Raw genomic sequence first — 16,739 nt, forward strand, 5'->3', positions numbered from 1 at the left:
ATGCACAAAGGGCAATTAGTAACCCCAAACTAGAATAATGTACAAACACCAGTCATTGCACTAAGGGGGAAAAGGCTGCTAAATAACATCCATTATTTTAGACTCAAAATAATGGACGTCATTTTAAACAGAGCTAAAAAAAAAAACGTTGTATGAACATAGCCATACAAAGATTTGCTATCAGGGAGTATTGAGAAGTTTTGTGGCAATTGCTGCCTATCCCTAAGAATATGTCAGAATTACATTTGAGCTACTCAATGCTTTTGTAATTGCCATGGAAGTGAGTGAGAGTTACAGGCATAGCCTAGCCATCTGTACTGTTACCATAACTCTCATTTTTACTATGGGAATTACTAAAACATGGAGAACAGCCATTGGCTTTTTCTGTAACCCCAGCAAGTTCTATATGTGGCATCCATGCAGGACAAGGTGGGGGCTTAGCGCCATTCTAGAGATAGATGTAAATCTGTGAAGTGGGACATGCATACATTAGACATTGGTGATCTTGTGGATATGCCATTAACATCTGAGATGGGAGAATCCTTGTCAAGTGTGCTTGTTGTGAAGTTGACTTTTCAAGGTAAGGTGTCCTGTGTGTTTACATGAGGAGCAGCTGTATATCTGGCCATTATTAATCTTGTATATGGCATAATCCAGCTGATTTCTGCTCTGCAAGCTGTCTTTTAGCTGTCTTCCTCTCTCTCTGTACTCATGCTCCCAATCCCCCCCCCCCTTCAAAGACTTGTAGGTAGCTGATCTTTAGAGTGCATGACAGTTTAGCAGGAAGGGAAGGAGACGGAAGATGCTTGATAACAGGAGAAGGAAGCATTTTTGTCTGATAAGATATATCACAAAGTTTCTTATATTGATCCATGCAGAGTTTGCTGGAACAACAAGGCCTATTTAAGACTGGAATCATACCAGCATTTTTCCTGCTGGTTTGTGAGGCAAAATTAGTAATATATACAAAGGAAAGAAGTATCACTACTTGTTTTATTCCTACTATTTTCTTTCGTTCTGGATCCACTCCTGGCTTTCACTCTAAAAGCTACAACTAAACCTGCATGTCCGATTCCAGCTTAAAGAGGTTGTCTAGGACTTTCAATTAATGGCCTCAACTTCCATTGTTCATTAGAACTGTGGCAATATATAATCTGTTGCCAAGGAACTGCTGAGGAGCAACTGATGGCATTTTAAACAGCATTTAGCAAGACTCAAAAATTGCACTTTAATGGGGTAAAATATTATAACGCATCTTAGCTAGCCTTGTTCTCTAATTTTCTGGTCGCTTTTGATTCCAAACAGTACTTTAAAAAAAAGAGTATAAATCTTAGAGGACATCTTTACATCTCTTTAGAAATACTTTGTTTTTTTCCTAGCAACTGACTTGACATTGCTGCCGCATTACTAATCGCACATAAGCACCTAGTAAATCTTCATGAATGAAATCCTCCAGAAGATGGAGAATTGCTATAGTGCAATCATCGGGGAATGGGCATGGAAAGGAGGGGCTCATGTTACATGGGGGTTTTCACACATTGTCAAGTAATATTTGGCTGGTATATCTGGTATACTATAAACTTGATCTTACCCATAACAGCACATCTGTCCTTCCATTCTGTAGATATGCTAGACTACACTGCTAATTTGGCGAACACATGATAACGAAATGAGTGTGTTAAATAGCTCAATGCATTGAAAGATATACTAGAGACTGTAAGATGAATTGTAAGTGTCTGGGTTTGTAGAACTTGTCCAATAAGAATAAGTGAATTTGGATTCAGGAGCACAGACATGCAATTGACAATTACAGTAGGCACTTCATGTTTGTTATTACCCAAAGCTCTTGAAGATACTGGGATGTTTTAATGGTTATGATACACCCTATTTCCTAGACAGTGATGTCTCCATTAAGACCTGTTGTAAACCTTGGTCGACCTTCATCCTCTCATCGAGGTCATGGCGCTATTAAGAAGTTTGAATTTTTCATTGAACTTAAATCAAGTCTCTGAAGTAGTTGTCAGTATTAAGGGAACGCTCACAGATCTTCTTCTGTAATTCCCTCATTTGCTAATTATAGAGGAACGAAAAGCTTGGAAGCTGTTTCTCCTATATTCCTTGTAGAAAGGCAAATCTGGATTTGTTGGAGTTGTACTATCACATGTAACACTGAAAGATATCTGAAACCTGGTTTTCCTCAGTAGAGAAGTGGAATGCTTGTGAAAAGACCACACATTAGTATATTCAAACTAAATGTAGAAATTGGGCCCACAATCTCCTACTTTTTTTAAAAATGAAATTGTGGATTCTCAGGGTGCAGAATAAGACCCTTTAATTCTAATTCATCTTAGGTCTGGAAAGGAACAATGTAGTCATTGTACCTGGACATTTGCAGAAAAAAACTTTGAATAGTACTTTATTTAGTTCTCTGGTAATTATTGCCCCAAGATTCACTCCCTTCTGCCCAATTGTGCTGTCCCTGACACCGAGAGAGCAGAAAGCTATATGGTAGGAAATGTTAATTAAAATCAGTGCAAAGCTTTCCATGATCTTTAGTCTATTGGTAGTTCATCAGATGTACTGTACCCTTAATGTCTGCACCAATTGAGTTTCTGATGATTCATGAAGTCTGGCCATTTGTAAAATATGGCAGCCGGCAGGGGCAGGGGGGAATTTGATCGGGAGTATAAACTTACCCCTCCCTGTGCCTGTGTTGAGCGGCGCAACCAGCATCGGGACACAGAGATTTACAGTGCTGACACATCACGTCCCGGCTGATGAACTGGCCGCTAAGCCAGTCAATGACTCGGGAGGATGCCGCTCCAGTCACTGATTGGCTGAGCGGCTAGTCCATCAGCCAGGCCAGACCTTTTTCCCCCGAGTCATGACATCTGATCAATCGTCCCCTTGCCGGCTGTCAGATTTAAAAAAACAAAAAACGGCTAGACTTCTCCTTTAACAGAGGACTTGGCATGTTTTATCTTTATACAATAAAGTTGCCAATATGCTTTAGATACAGTAGCTGCTCCTGTTGACTCCTGCATATACATGCGGTGGTTGGTGTCATGTGGCAGGAAGTAAGCCACTGCCAGACACTTAAGTTTTCCTATTAGTTGGTTATGTCTCTTTGTGACATGTCAAAAGTTGGATAAGGAAACTTGGATAAAGCCTTTTATGTCTTGTTTGATGTATGGTTATCACCCATACAAATGAATCAATCAAACATACAAATGAATTAATAATATATATATATATATATATATATATATATATACAGAAGACTGGCTAAGGGTTAAGAAAGAGGAACAGTAAAGTACAGATATAATCATTTTCACCTTCTTTTTGCAAAGTGAAGTTTTACTTGTTTAAAAGTTTTGAGTCCTGCAGTATAGATCGCAAGAGGTAATGTCAGTAACTCTGTCCCTAAAGATCAGTTCTGAAGGAAAACTTTGGCAAGAAAGTGCAATTGAAAGATCTTTAAGACATTGTTTCTGAAATTTTGTGGCCCGTAGGTGTCATAGGCTTCAATACAGACATTGCCTCCTTTCCTTTTTCCCATGATCAGCAACCATTAGGAAGTTGCAGCATGCTGTGTTTCCTGGCAACAGTGACAGTAATAGCCCTTCCTAAAAGACGGCACCATAGGGCTTTATTCAGTCTTTAGTGCTGTTTGTCCTAGTCATTGTGAAGTATGAGTGATCTCTAAAAGTTTCTCTAATGTCACATACATCCGCCTGACCTCTACCACTCTGGTGCTGCACTTAAGAAGAAAATGGGATCTTTGTATGATGGACGTGCATAGGAATTACATATATTCTAAGCTAAGTTTAGAAATTTCTTCAAGTCTGAAGTGCTTTAAATTATTTCCATAGATAGTGCATCAGTTCTAGGAGAGCGGCCAATATTTCTTTACTATATGGTCCTAAAGTGTGTTTATTATATTGTCATTTTTATAGCACGTTGGGATGAAATGTGTTAAAATGCCATAGAGGTGGATCACACGCGTATTTTATTTTTTTATTTATAATGAAGTCTCCCAGCTCTCTCTCATATAGACTCTAGCAGAGAAAAAAAATGAGTTCAAGATTTGGCTATAAACCCTCTGATCATGACATAAATCTACAAAAAGCATTCTCTCTAAAGTCATGGTTCCGGGATTCTTGCAATAATAATTACAATTAACTCAAAAGTTTCACCTTTAATCGTTTTATTAAAATGCAGAATAAGTGTAAAAATGTTTGCAAAAAGTCTGTCATTTAAAAAATAACGGACGTTACTTGCAATGACAGCCGTTGTAATGAAAGACGGCCGTCATTTTTGCCTAGTGTTAACCTAGCCCTAATTTATCTTAAACTATGCAAATACATTTTACTTCTTATATTTCCTATATCATAGTCCAGAGCTGCGTTCACACTCCTGCAGGCTTCAGAGTGGACACCTCAGGCACAGGGCCTTCCATGCTGGGAAGTGTAGTCTTTGCACTAAATCCTATGTAGTAATAAAATCCCAGAATTATAGGCGCTGTACCAGATATGTCAGTTGTCGACCTTGCAGACTATTTCCAGTGACAACCAGCAGCATTGGACGTGTAACTCTGTGATTTATTATAGTCTGTGCAGGAACAGAATAAAACACATAATGCAATATATGTACAAAGTTACTTCTATGCATAAAGATTTATGTATATTATATACGTACACGGAGACTGATGATCTTCCATGGTAGATAGACACTTTTTTTATCATAAAGGAAAACTAAATCCATTCTTTGATATTTGTAAAGTGTAACCAGGGAAGTAGTTTTCATCATTACACCAAACTGGAAGAAGTGATCCCAGTGAAAATATCACTCAGTAAGCCCAACATGTCCCCAAGGCTATTGTTCAGTGTCTGTACAGTCACATTTGGGCCCCATGGGGCACAAGCTGTGATCATTAGAGTATCTATACATTATCTGCTTTAGAGCCCTAGGGAAGAAACGCTTCCGCCAAATGTAAAATCTCATCAGTATGACCGAAATGCTTGGTATCTTTTTATATTGTATGTCATTCCAATAAGAAACAATGAGAATGAGAAAGTCAAGGATGGGGCCAGGAGAACTAACAACAGTGCTCCCTCAAGTTACAATATTAATTGGCTCCAGGGTGACCATTGTATATTTAGATACTTGTATCATGAGACAAAAAAAAAAAATCTATGGAAAACTAGTATTTGCTTGCAGTCCTTAAAATCTCAACCCAAAAAACAGATAAAACAAGCCCTTACATATAAGGCCATGATCACACACAGTAAATAAACAACAAAATACCTCTGTAAAATAAGGAAAAATCATGATCATTATTTATTGTTGTATTTTCGCCTCAAAACACATTGTGTGAACATACCATTATAATGCACAGATGCAGTAAATTGTTGCATTTCATCTAGATTTTTTAACTTATTTGGAAGATGTTACCTTGCTGCACTGTTCATTTTAAATCTGGCAACAGATTTATAGAAGCTCCATCATACAGTATGTCACATTAGGTATCTATTCTCTTCTAGGATGACTTATAGAGGCAAATTACCGAACGATTGGCATTTTATGTGCTGCTGTATGGGATTTTTTATCCTTTTTTGTTTTAAAATAACTTCCGTTAAATGGCACCATCCAATAAAGACTTCCTTCATTTTGACGGTGTGTGAACATAGCCTAAAGGCCCTATTACACAAAACGATTATCGGCTGTATTCGACCAATAATCGTCTTGTGTAATAGAAGGCAAGGATCAGCCGACATGAACAATGTTGGCTGATTGTTGATGTTGTTTGTCTTTCAACATGTTGAAAGGCAAACTACTATGAAAGCAACGATCTGCTGGCGTCGCTCCACGGAATAGGAGCGATCACCCAGGCAGCCCCCCGCCGCAGCTCCCCGCGGCTCCCCCTGTACTCACCCGCTCTGGCGGTGAGCGGGAAACGAGGAGCAGCGCCGACAGCGCTCGTTTGCTCCGCTCAGTCGCCTCATGTACGGTAATAGGGCTTAAATAGCTAGCATTTGTATTCATTCTTTGTTGTTTTAAAAGGGGTTGTGATTCAGGTTTTTGTTGTTGTTATTATTATTATTATTATTAGTGTGGTTTTATCTTTGATCGATTTAGAACTGAAATGAAGTTGCCTGAAGAGATTCTTTAGCATGTATTGACTGCAAAATGAAACACACTCTTAGCGGGACAGCCCCTTACACTTGTGAATCTCATTTGCAACAGAAACCTATTGACTGATATTTGGACAGTGGCTCCTCAAGATGACATTACAATGAATTGAATTAGAACTCGCTTCACTATGCCTCCCCATTTGTTAGCACTCACCTCTTTCAAGCATATTAAGTGCAACCATAACTAATGTTTTACAGACTAGAACAGACATTGAGGGCCGGTGTGAGGCTTGCTTTTCGTCTTTAATAAAATAAGAAGCCCTCAATCAATAAACCACATCTAATCTGTCTGATCTCCGAGACAGCCAAACAGAAGGAGATGGACTTGATTCTTCCTCTTCTGCCCTTCATTTTTTTTTACTTATTTGCTGCACTCTCTGAGTCAAATCCATTCTGCAGCTGGTCTTTTAAGGGTCACCCAGTTTAAATCGCTAAGCTGCTGATTTCAGGGTTTGTAACGAAATCTGCTTTCAAGTTTCAACCCCTTGAGTGCCATAAGGATTAATATTATCCTTGTAAAGCTGTAATATCTTAGGCATTGACTTATGACATTACATTAGTGTAAGTTGATGTTTAAAGATGTCAGTGTTCTTCTTAATATACATATGTACAGTGACTAGGAAAACACAGTGTTTTTTTTTAAGAGCGTCTTTTGTGCACCATGATAATTCATTGAATAAAAGTACCGTAGCTTATGGCCCTTTTACACAAGCCCTAAACTCTAATGGCTGCTCATTGGCTGTGCCATCACAAGGCATAATTATTATTTGTGCAGCCCATTCAATGTGTCATTGATGGCCGCACATCACTTGTTTATACAGAGCGATGTGCGACCACCAAAGATGAATTTATTAAGCTGCACAAAAGATCCAATCAGTCATTGAAGAGCAAATGCTGATTACTGTACTATTAACATGACTAATTGTCAGCATCTGCCCAAAGATCAGCCAGTATAATAGTACCCTAGAGAACATATTACACAGCCTGACCTGCAGTGTAACATCAAACGGCATTGGCTTGCTTACAGAGCTTGTTGCACGGCCCTGGCTGCACAAATATCTCCAGGTTGTTCTCGCAACCCTTTCCTTTAATCAGCTGTCAGCTGCACATCACCTTTTCCTGCCCAAGCAGACTGAGGAAATCACGCAGATAAGCTCTGGCGGATTCCGTGCACACTCCCGCTTAATCTGGCCGTCCCATAGACTACATTCTATGGTCGGGCGGATTCCGCCATCAGCCCTAACAACTGACATGTTTCTTCTTTGGATGGACCACGGAATCTGCCAGATGTATACATTTATTTTAGAGGATGAAAAATGCAGGGCCTGCTGAGCATTATAAAGTAAATGTATTCACACAGAAATGGCCTGAATATGGCCACTAGATGACTAAGTTCAGGTCATGCCAATACACCACATCATGCGTCGGCATGCTTTTTGACAGAATTTTGAGGGTAAATATGATGTAAACAGCCCTTTATCCACATAAATGTTGAAACAATGGTATATGCTATACATAAATAGCCTTTCACAGTAGGACCAGTTTATCTTTGTAGCACAGATTAGTTTATAGGTTTTAAAACTGTCAATCAGACACTGAGTTTTACAGAGCATAAAAGCGTATTCAGTAAACTCCTGCTAGTGACGCCTAAAGGAAGCGAAAATAGTATCATGTAATTTCATGGCTAAGATTTATAGAGTTTGGAGCTACATTTTTCACATCCAGGGCTCCAGCTCAAATAATGATATATATTTTTCTATACCTCACAAGACCCAGAAAAATACAATAAATAATTAAAATGGTGCATTAAAAAGTAGTAACATAAAAACACAGAAGATTATTGGAGAACCAGACAATACTCCATCTGATGTAAGGTTACTTTCACTATGTTTATTTAAAGCGAATGTACCACTGGTACATCACGTTTTTTTTACATGAATAGACCGGCATCAGTGTGGGAATGCTGTGTGCTGCGTTCTTTTTGTTTTGTTTTTAACCGCCGCCCTGTTCCCCTGCACGGTACCGCTCTATTACCGGGCATGGAGCTCCGGAGGCAGGCCCGATTAGAATCAATAGAGCTTCCAAAAAAAGGATGTTTTCAGCTCCATAACAGGTGGAAATTTGTTTTCTTTTTTTTAAACAGGAGCACATCTATGACAGTCAGCTCTTAGTCAGCTAGCAGATAACCCTCATAAGTTACCAGAAAAAAATGACTCCTTTGTTTTCAAGCTAATTTCATGGATACATAAGAAATATACTAATATAACAATATTAAATAAATCATAGGCCTTGCCGGCTGCGCTTATTCTTATTCAAGCCTTATTATACCTTTGTTTCAGATTGGAACACTTGTAATGATTTATTCATTACATGACAAACGCACTTCTTTCCCCTTGGAACCTGTTTCTTACGCTGCACCACTGCTATACACAATAATCAGCTTCTTCTCTATTTACCTTCACTTGCATGTGGTTAGAATTTTAAACCTGTAGATCTGTCTAGTTTTTGACACACGTTGGCATCAACGCTTTCAGCTTTAAAGTTTCATCCATTTTCAGAGTTTCAGTGGAGAATATTAAAGCAAATCTCTGCCGGATAACAAAGCACAACAGTAGGGTGGCGGATCACTCTCTCTCTCTCTCTCTCTCTCTCTCTCTCTCTCTCTCTCTCTCTCTCTCTCTCGTATCACTGGGATTTATTCTGCCAGGATGATTATTATCAGGATTATTAGCCCCATTATTGTTATTTACAGGAACTTTGAAGACTCATTAGGTTTCTCCTTTCCAGTGTAGAGAACATCTTAACTACATATAATATACATTTGTAGGTTACATAAACAGTTGTGTAGCATTTCATTACCTCTCCTATACAGTTCATAAGACAGAGCATGTACATTATTATTGTCCATAGGTATGTTCACACACCGTCAAAATGACGGACGTTTTTAATAGACAGATGCCATTTAACTGCAAATAACGGCCGTTATTAAAAATAAAGGCTGTTGTTTTGACGTAACGGTCATTATTTGCCATTTAATTATAAATGTCCTTTAAACACGGACATCATTGATGTGTGAACGTAGCCCATAGCTGTATTATTAGCCACAGTTTTCTGGCTTCAGAGCTGAAATCTCCCAGTATTTCTTATAAGTTTATTGTCTGGTGACAAGTTCACCAGCATATACAGAAAGGAAACTAATGTGCCTGACTCTTCTTCTCATTGACATCATCTTTCAGTGGAGTCGGGAGGTTGCCATATACCTTAGAACCTCGGGGATGGGTTTGGCTAACTTTAATATATAGCGTGTGACATCTTAAAGGGCTAGTTCAGCAAATAAATAAATAAATAAATCTTTCAAATCAACTGGTGCTGGAAAGTGCCAAAGGTTTGTAATTTACTTCTATAAAAAAATCTCAAGTTTGTCCAGTACATATCAGCTGCTGTACGTCCTGCAGAGCTCTCTGTTGCCACTTCTGTTCATGTCAGGAACTGTCCAGAGCAGTACCAAATCCCCATAGAAAACTTCTCCTGCTCTGATTTTTTAATTTTGTGATAACATTATAGGATCTCTACTAAGTATGCAATTTCATATAATTAAACTAAATGTGTTGTACACTTAGGCCTCAGGTGTGTGTGTGTGTCCATGAAATATGGTCCGTACTGCATCCGTATCTGCATCAGCTAAATGTTGTACTGTTAAAAAAAAAAAAAAAAAATTAGCTTAGATGTGATCCGTGTTTTTCACTGTCCGGTTGGGGGAGACTCCGTTACAGGCATTCCTCGTCCGTGTTCCATAAGGAACACGGAACGTGGGAATACAGCCTTAGTGTAATGACTGGTGGGGTTACTATTTGGCAGTTGGATGTGTCTTAATTGAAAAGTCCATTGAATTTAATAGTACACACGGAGAAAGAACAGTGACAAAAGAAATCTGTGTGTGAACAACTAATAAAAAATGCCGCTGTTTGCAAAAGTCGTCCGAAAATAACTGTCATGATCATCATTTTGACGTCCTCAGTGATAACGTCCGTTATTCAGTGCATAGTGTGCATTGGACGTCCGTTTTTCCATTGACTTCAATGCCTTGCATTGCAGTCAGTTAAATCACGCCAAAAACTGACGTTATTTTATATAGCAAAATACGACTTGTTTTCTCTATTGTTGACCTTGTGTGAACATAGCCTTACTCAGTAGACAGTTACAGTAGCATTTTTTGCACTGAGAAACTTGAGACAGGGTGCGAGGAGGACACAGCAACAGACATATGTCTCCTCCAGACCCATCAATAACTGTTCAACAATAGTAATGTCTAAGCTGTGGTGCATACGCTGCTCATCACACACAGCCCTTTGTATCTTCCCTAATAAGTCACAGACATGAAGAACTTGTATTCTCATCAGCAGTACTTTGTGTGAGGAAAGTCAGCCGTCAGAATAAAATAGCACTTAAACCTTAAAGATGCCATTATTACAAGGTTTACTTTTTTACTAATCCATGTATTTATTTAATTCTATTCAGTCCCTGAGAAGGAGATCAGTGTGGAATTCTTTGTCCTGTTATTTTTGGAGTTATGGCTTTTCATCACGTATCAGTAGTTTTTTGTTATTTTTTACCGTAGGTGGATATCACCCATCTTTCTTTAATTGAGACCCTTAGTAGTAAAGCTGAGTTTCATGTCATGTCACTCACCTGAGTTTGATATCACATTAAGTGTTGCCTGTAGTTTTGTTAGAGTAATGGTTCATTTACACGAAGCGATAATTCGCCCAATCGATCGTTTAAGGATTTTGAAGCAACAATTTGTTTTTATAACGATCAGCATTTACACAAATAAATCTTTAGAAAAATCTTTTTAAAAAATCGTTATTGCAATTGTTTTTAAGATCACTTAAGCCCACCTCACACATAGGGTGAATCTTTGAAAGACTTTTTACACAAAGCGATCTGCAAATTTTTTGTATACGACCAATGATGATTTGAGAACATGTTGAAAGATCCAAATGAACGATTTTTCGCTCGTCGTTTGATCGTTCGCTGTGTTTACACGAGCTAATTATCGCTCAAATGCGAACGTTATAGCGAAAATTTGAACGATAATCGTTCCCTGTAAATGCAGCATAACTCTCTACAGTGATGACAAAGTGATTTTAGTGCTGTCAGTCAATGTAATTATTGAACCCTTGGATATCCCTCTCTGGTTTAGGCTGGGTTCAACACTGTGTTTTTGCTGTCCATTTAACATATCCGACCACTTTTTGTGCATGCTAAGAAAAAAGTAAAGTCCATATTTTTTTATAATAGAATTGAAAGGAAAAAGGATCCAAATGCATTGCATTGATTTTTCTATGTTTTTTTGCATTACACGGATATGTTAAATGGACAGCACAAACTACATTGTGAACCCAGCCTTGGAGTTACTTCGCTTTTTTGCTTTCTCTTTATTAGATGGACCCAGAACTGGGCTGTTAGCCAGCAGTTCTTACACAGTGTCTCTCCCTTACTTTTCTAGCCAATCACAGAACAGCACTTACTTATTTTTGCTATGCTCTCACATAGTGCTGATATAAGTACACTGAACTGAACAGGCTGGTGTGTGGAGAAGGGGGTTATTAAAGCACTGGTTTTGTAAGATGCTATGTGCAGAGAAATAAAATAACCAGCAGCAGCACAGAAATAAGGGGTTACACTATGCACAGAACTGCTGTTAATAATAATAATAATAATAATAATAATAATGTCAATTGCAGACTAAGGGCAGAAAAAGTACATTTGGGGGCTACACTTTGTACATACAGTAGTGGGATCACTGGTGTATATATATAAGGGACAGCTGCTCATAATCTAATGGGTGGTCAGAGATGAGAGGAAAGCTGTGGTTTTACCTTCCATGCACAGCATGAATCCTATGGAGGAGGGAGAGAGGCTCACAGATGACGGCGGATGAGAAAATGTTTATGTACTGTATGGCCAGTGTAAGAAGCAGTTGTCTGGATGGGACATCTGCTTAATGATCTGGTAGATAGAAGGAATGTTGAAAGAAGCATTGTTCTGTACCAGTGATTTCCTCTCCTTTCTTTTTTTCTGTTTTTGGAAAGACTGTAAATAATGTTGGACTTTAGATTCTTGTAGATTACAAATCTGAACTGCGTAGGACGACAAGATAATATTGCTTTGCTTGTAATTACATTAGTTTATAAAGGAACGAGCGGTAATGGCCTTCATTTTGTTTTCAATGCATTGCGGTGCTGTGCCGTCCCTTTGATCTCGCACTGCCTCAGATATTTGTTTTCTTTGAAAAGCATTAAATGCCAAGAAATGATGGTTCATTTCATGAGTTATTTAAACATTTGTGATGCCTAGTCTGTCTGTTAACTTCATATTATTACACATAATAATCTTCTCACAACTGAGCTTTACCTGCAAGTCAATGCCATGCTGAATGAGATAAGTAAGGCATTAGTCCTGAGACAATGCACTGTTCAGTGGAGATAAGAGTCCATGACAATACCATGCAATGACAGTCAATTAATACGTTCTCCTAAAGCCATAGTCGCTATGAATTCTCTTACTTTATTTTCTGATTATGTGATTATGTCTAAATATTATTGTAGCTCTTCAGTTATCTGACGATTTTTTTCTTTCAAATTTTTTCTGATGTAGTTCTATGGAGAAGTGCCTGAAAATCGAGTAGATGTTGTAGTAGCCAATCTTACCGTAACAGACAAGGATCAGCCACATACTACTGCTTGGAACACAGTGTACAGAATCGTCAGCGGGGATGCAACCGGACGCTTCACTATTAAAACAGATCCAAACAGCAACGATGGTTTGGTCACTGTAGTCAAGGTTAGTTATAACAATGAATAATATAATTTAATGTAGGCCTTGGAAGATGAAGTCTGTGGTGGTACACAATATTACATTGGTTACATCTATTAGTATGATTACGTTTTAATCATATTATTTTCGCATTTCTTTTTTTCTCATTTTGCTTCCAGCCAATCGACTTTGAGACCAATAGGATGTTTGTTCTAACAGTAGCTGCAGAAAACCAAGTGCCTTTAATAAAAGGCATCCATCATCCTCCACAGTCAACAGCCACAGTCTCCATTACTATCATCGATGTCAACGAGAGTCCTTACTTCAGCCCTAATCCCAAGCTCATACGTCAGGAAGAAGGTCTAATGCCTGGAAATGTGGTTGTGACTTTCAATGCACAAGATCCAGATCGCTATATGCAGCAAACAGTGAGGTAAACTACAGGGTTTATAGTTCTTTTTTTTTAAGTGAATAAAGTATATATACAGTTTAGAGAGAGAGAGAGAGAGAGAGAGAGAGACAAGGTAAACCACCACGACACTCCAGATGAAATCAAACAAACAGGTTTATTCCTCCCACTGGTGCAACATTTCACTCATACAATCAGAGCTTTCAGAATTGAGTCTGCTTGAGAGAGCTCTGATTGTATGAGCGAAACGTTGCACCAGTGGGAGGAATAAACCTGTTTGTTTGATTTCATCTGAAGTGCCGTGGTGGTTTACCTTGTCTACATAGCTGTGCACAAGTGGTTCCTTAGTGCACACTGCAGGCACCCCGACAAGATCTTAACTTATCCGCACGAGTGCTTCTCACACTATACACTATATATATATATATATATATATATATATATATATATAATTAAAGGGTACCTGCAAGATAATCTGCATATATCACAAACTTACCAAGTTCCGGGTACAAGCCCCATTAATGGGGCTTGTGTACGGAAATAAACCGGTGGAGGATTTATCAAAGTAAAGAACACCTCCAGCATCAGCTACAACATTCTTGTCTTCATTATGACAGGTACCATAAATACAAGAATAATCTCTACAAGACCCATTACAACTAGTGTCAGTCTCATCTATAATGTCAGTGGTATCTGTAGTATTTATCCAATTTCGTCTGTCTTCATTAATGGAATCTACTGTGTATATCTGTCTATGATATTTATCTTACTATATAGACAATAGGTAGGAAGGCGGCACTCCAAAAATAGTGAAAAAACAGTGGTTTTATTCATCCATAATGTGCAATACAGTATTGCACATTATGGGTGAATAAAACCACTGTTTTTTCACTATTTTTGGAGTGCCGCCTTCCTACCTATTGTCTGGATTTCCAAGGAGTTTGGGTCTAACTCCTGAGGGCCGTGCACCCACCGGAGCTATTTGCCACACAGTGCCGTCTACACCTGTTCCATTTATCTTACTATATATCTCTCTAACTATTTTATTTAGCAATCTATTCATTAGTTTACCTATCTTTCTGTTTTTATTTTTTTTTGTTTTGTGGCCACACTGTGTGTTGAGACATAATGAAAGATATACATTAGATACTAATCTATAATCTATATCTAATCTATATATAATCATTTTAAGTTGATGTACATAGTAAGGCTATGTTTACACACCGTCAAAATCACAGCAGTTATTTATTGTGATAATGATGGCCTTCCTGAAAAACAGCTGCCATTTTGACGGTGTGTAAACATAGCTGGAAAAAAATGATTTTTTTTTTGCCCTAATTGTATTGCTCTTATTAGGTATTCCAAACTTTCTGATCCTGGAAACTGGCTTAAAATTGACCCTATGAGTGGACAGATTTCTACAATAGCAGTCCTGGACAGGGAATCCATGTATGTGAAGAACAACATGTACAATGCAACTTTTCTAGCCACAGATAGCGGTATGTGTTCCTCTTCTCTATTTATTGCCTGATTCTATATGTTTTATTAGAACATAATGAGATTAATTTCTTTAATAGCTGCAAAAGTTATATTTTATTGCATTGTGTTATTAGAACAGAGAACATTAAGTTTAGTTTTTTTTCCCCAAAACAACTAATTAATCATATGTTAATTTATTGTCTATTGCCGTTTTCGAATTAAAAATGGGAAATATCAACATTTTTCAAAATTATTAAAAAATTTCCATGGAAACAAGAAGAGGTTTTGATACATTGTCATCTCACTAGAAGTGTCTTTGGTTTTAAAATCTTTTGCTAATTTATATTACCCATTCTTTGTAATGCAGTTATGACAACTCAGTTCTAAATGAACATATTATTCTTGAAGAGGATACACATATTTTATGAGTATGCTTGAGAATATATTGCCTCATCATGAGTGTAATTAAAATAAAACTAACTAAAATCTTATTGTTTGAAAGCCTTGCAAACACAGGGAGAACATAAATACACCATGCAGATGTTGCTCTTGGTCAGATTTCTACCAGTGCAAGGCAAGATTGCTATCCACCAAGCCATCATGCTGCCTAGGATATTTGAAGTGCACAAACCAAGGGAAAATTATTAGATCGCTCAATAGGCAATAGTAAAGTTTTCCGAATGTTATATTTAGATTCATGGATATCATTGGTTACTAATATTTCCTGTGGTTAAATAAAAAATGCAAGTCAGCTGCAAGGTAGGAAGCTGGAGCTTCGAGATGCCTCTAATGGACCTGTAAAATTAAATAGGCACCTTAAAGTGACACTGTCACCTCCTTTTTGCATTCTGACATCTCTACACAGGTGGAAAGGGTAAATTTAGCTGTTTTCCTACCTTATTTTATATCATACGTCATGGTGCTTGTTCAAGTAAAAACTCATCTTTTATCAACAGCAGATTGTGTTAAGTGGGCGGGGCCTTACTGTATTAGCGCCACTTAGCTCCGCCCACAACATCACAGTTGGCCCCGCCCCCTCGACAGCCATTAGAACAGGCTGGCCGAAAGGTCTAAACCCCACCCCCTTTACGTCGGACAACCAATGGCCGTCAAGGGGGCGGAGCAACGGTGCCGTTGTGGGCGGAGCTAAGTGGTGCTAATGTCGTGAGGCCACGCCCACTTAATACAATCTGCAGTTGATAAAAGGACACTTTTTACTTGAAAAAACACCATGACGTATGATATGAAATAAGGTATGAAAAACGCTAAATTTACCCTTTAAACCTGTGTAGAGATGTCAGAATGCACAAAGGGGGTGACAGTGTCACTTTAAGTTTCTACCCTCCTCTTATTGACTTAGCTGCTGTATTACTCAGGTCAATCATATGAAATTCCCTGGTTACAAACTTAGAAAAAGACATGAAATATTAATTACTCTGTTGTTATAATTTCATAACATTTTGTAATATAGTAAGGAAGGTGTGTATTCACTATTGTGGGCATTATGTAGAGACCTATGCTCATTCAGCGAGGATAGGCGACCCTCTATCGATAATGATGGCCGCAAATAATGATCATGATGATTATTTGTGGCCATGACCAGGGCTGTATTAACAGCTGCTACTGCCCTAGGCACTAAACCTGAAGACGCCCCATCTTCACGCACCTATTGGCGATACCAGACCTGACCAATACCACCATACCCCCCACCCCCCTGGAAAAGACACCAGATTTACTGCAAGTCTGAACGGGAGGAGGGAAACTAAAAAAAATAAAAACAAAAAAATTAGTTTTTCTGTTCCTCTGCTCCCTGGTGCTGCCTTCCTGCAAGGTGCTGC

The 16,739-nt window shown here is 38.3% G+C and overlaps 1 protein-coding gene across 1 annotated transcript in view; it reads left to right on the plus strand.

Moving 5' to 3' along the window:
- The window catches only part of CDH2 (cadherin 2), a 231,529-nt gene that overhangs the window by 195,379 nt on the left and 19,411 nt on the right, over positions 1-16,739 (plus strand). The window contains exons 9-11 of the mRNA XM_069957672.1: positions 12,855-13,040; positions 13,193-13,446; positions 14,779-14,921. Of these exons, the coding sequence (XP_069813773.1) occupies positions 12,855-13,040; positions 13,193-13,446; positions 14,779-14,921 (583 nt within the window). The remainder of the gene's footprint in view (positions 1-12,854; positions 13,041-13,192; positions 13,447-14,778; positions 14,922-16,739) is intronic.

Source organism: Dendropsophus ebraccatus, chromosome 2 (assembly GCF_027789765.1).
Source record: "Dendropsophus ebraccatus isolate aDenEbr1 chromosome 2, aDenEbr1.pat, whole genome shotgun sequence".
In the NCBI taxonomy this organism is placed as follows: Eukaryota; Metazoa; Chordata; class Amphibia; order Anura; family Hylidae; genus Dendropsophus; species Dendropsophus ebraccatus.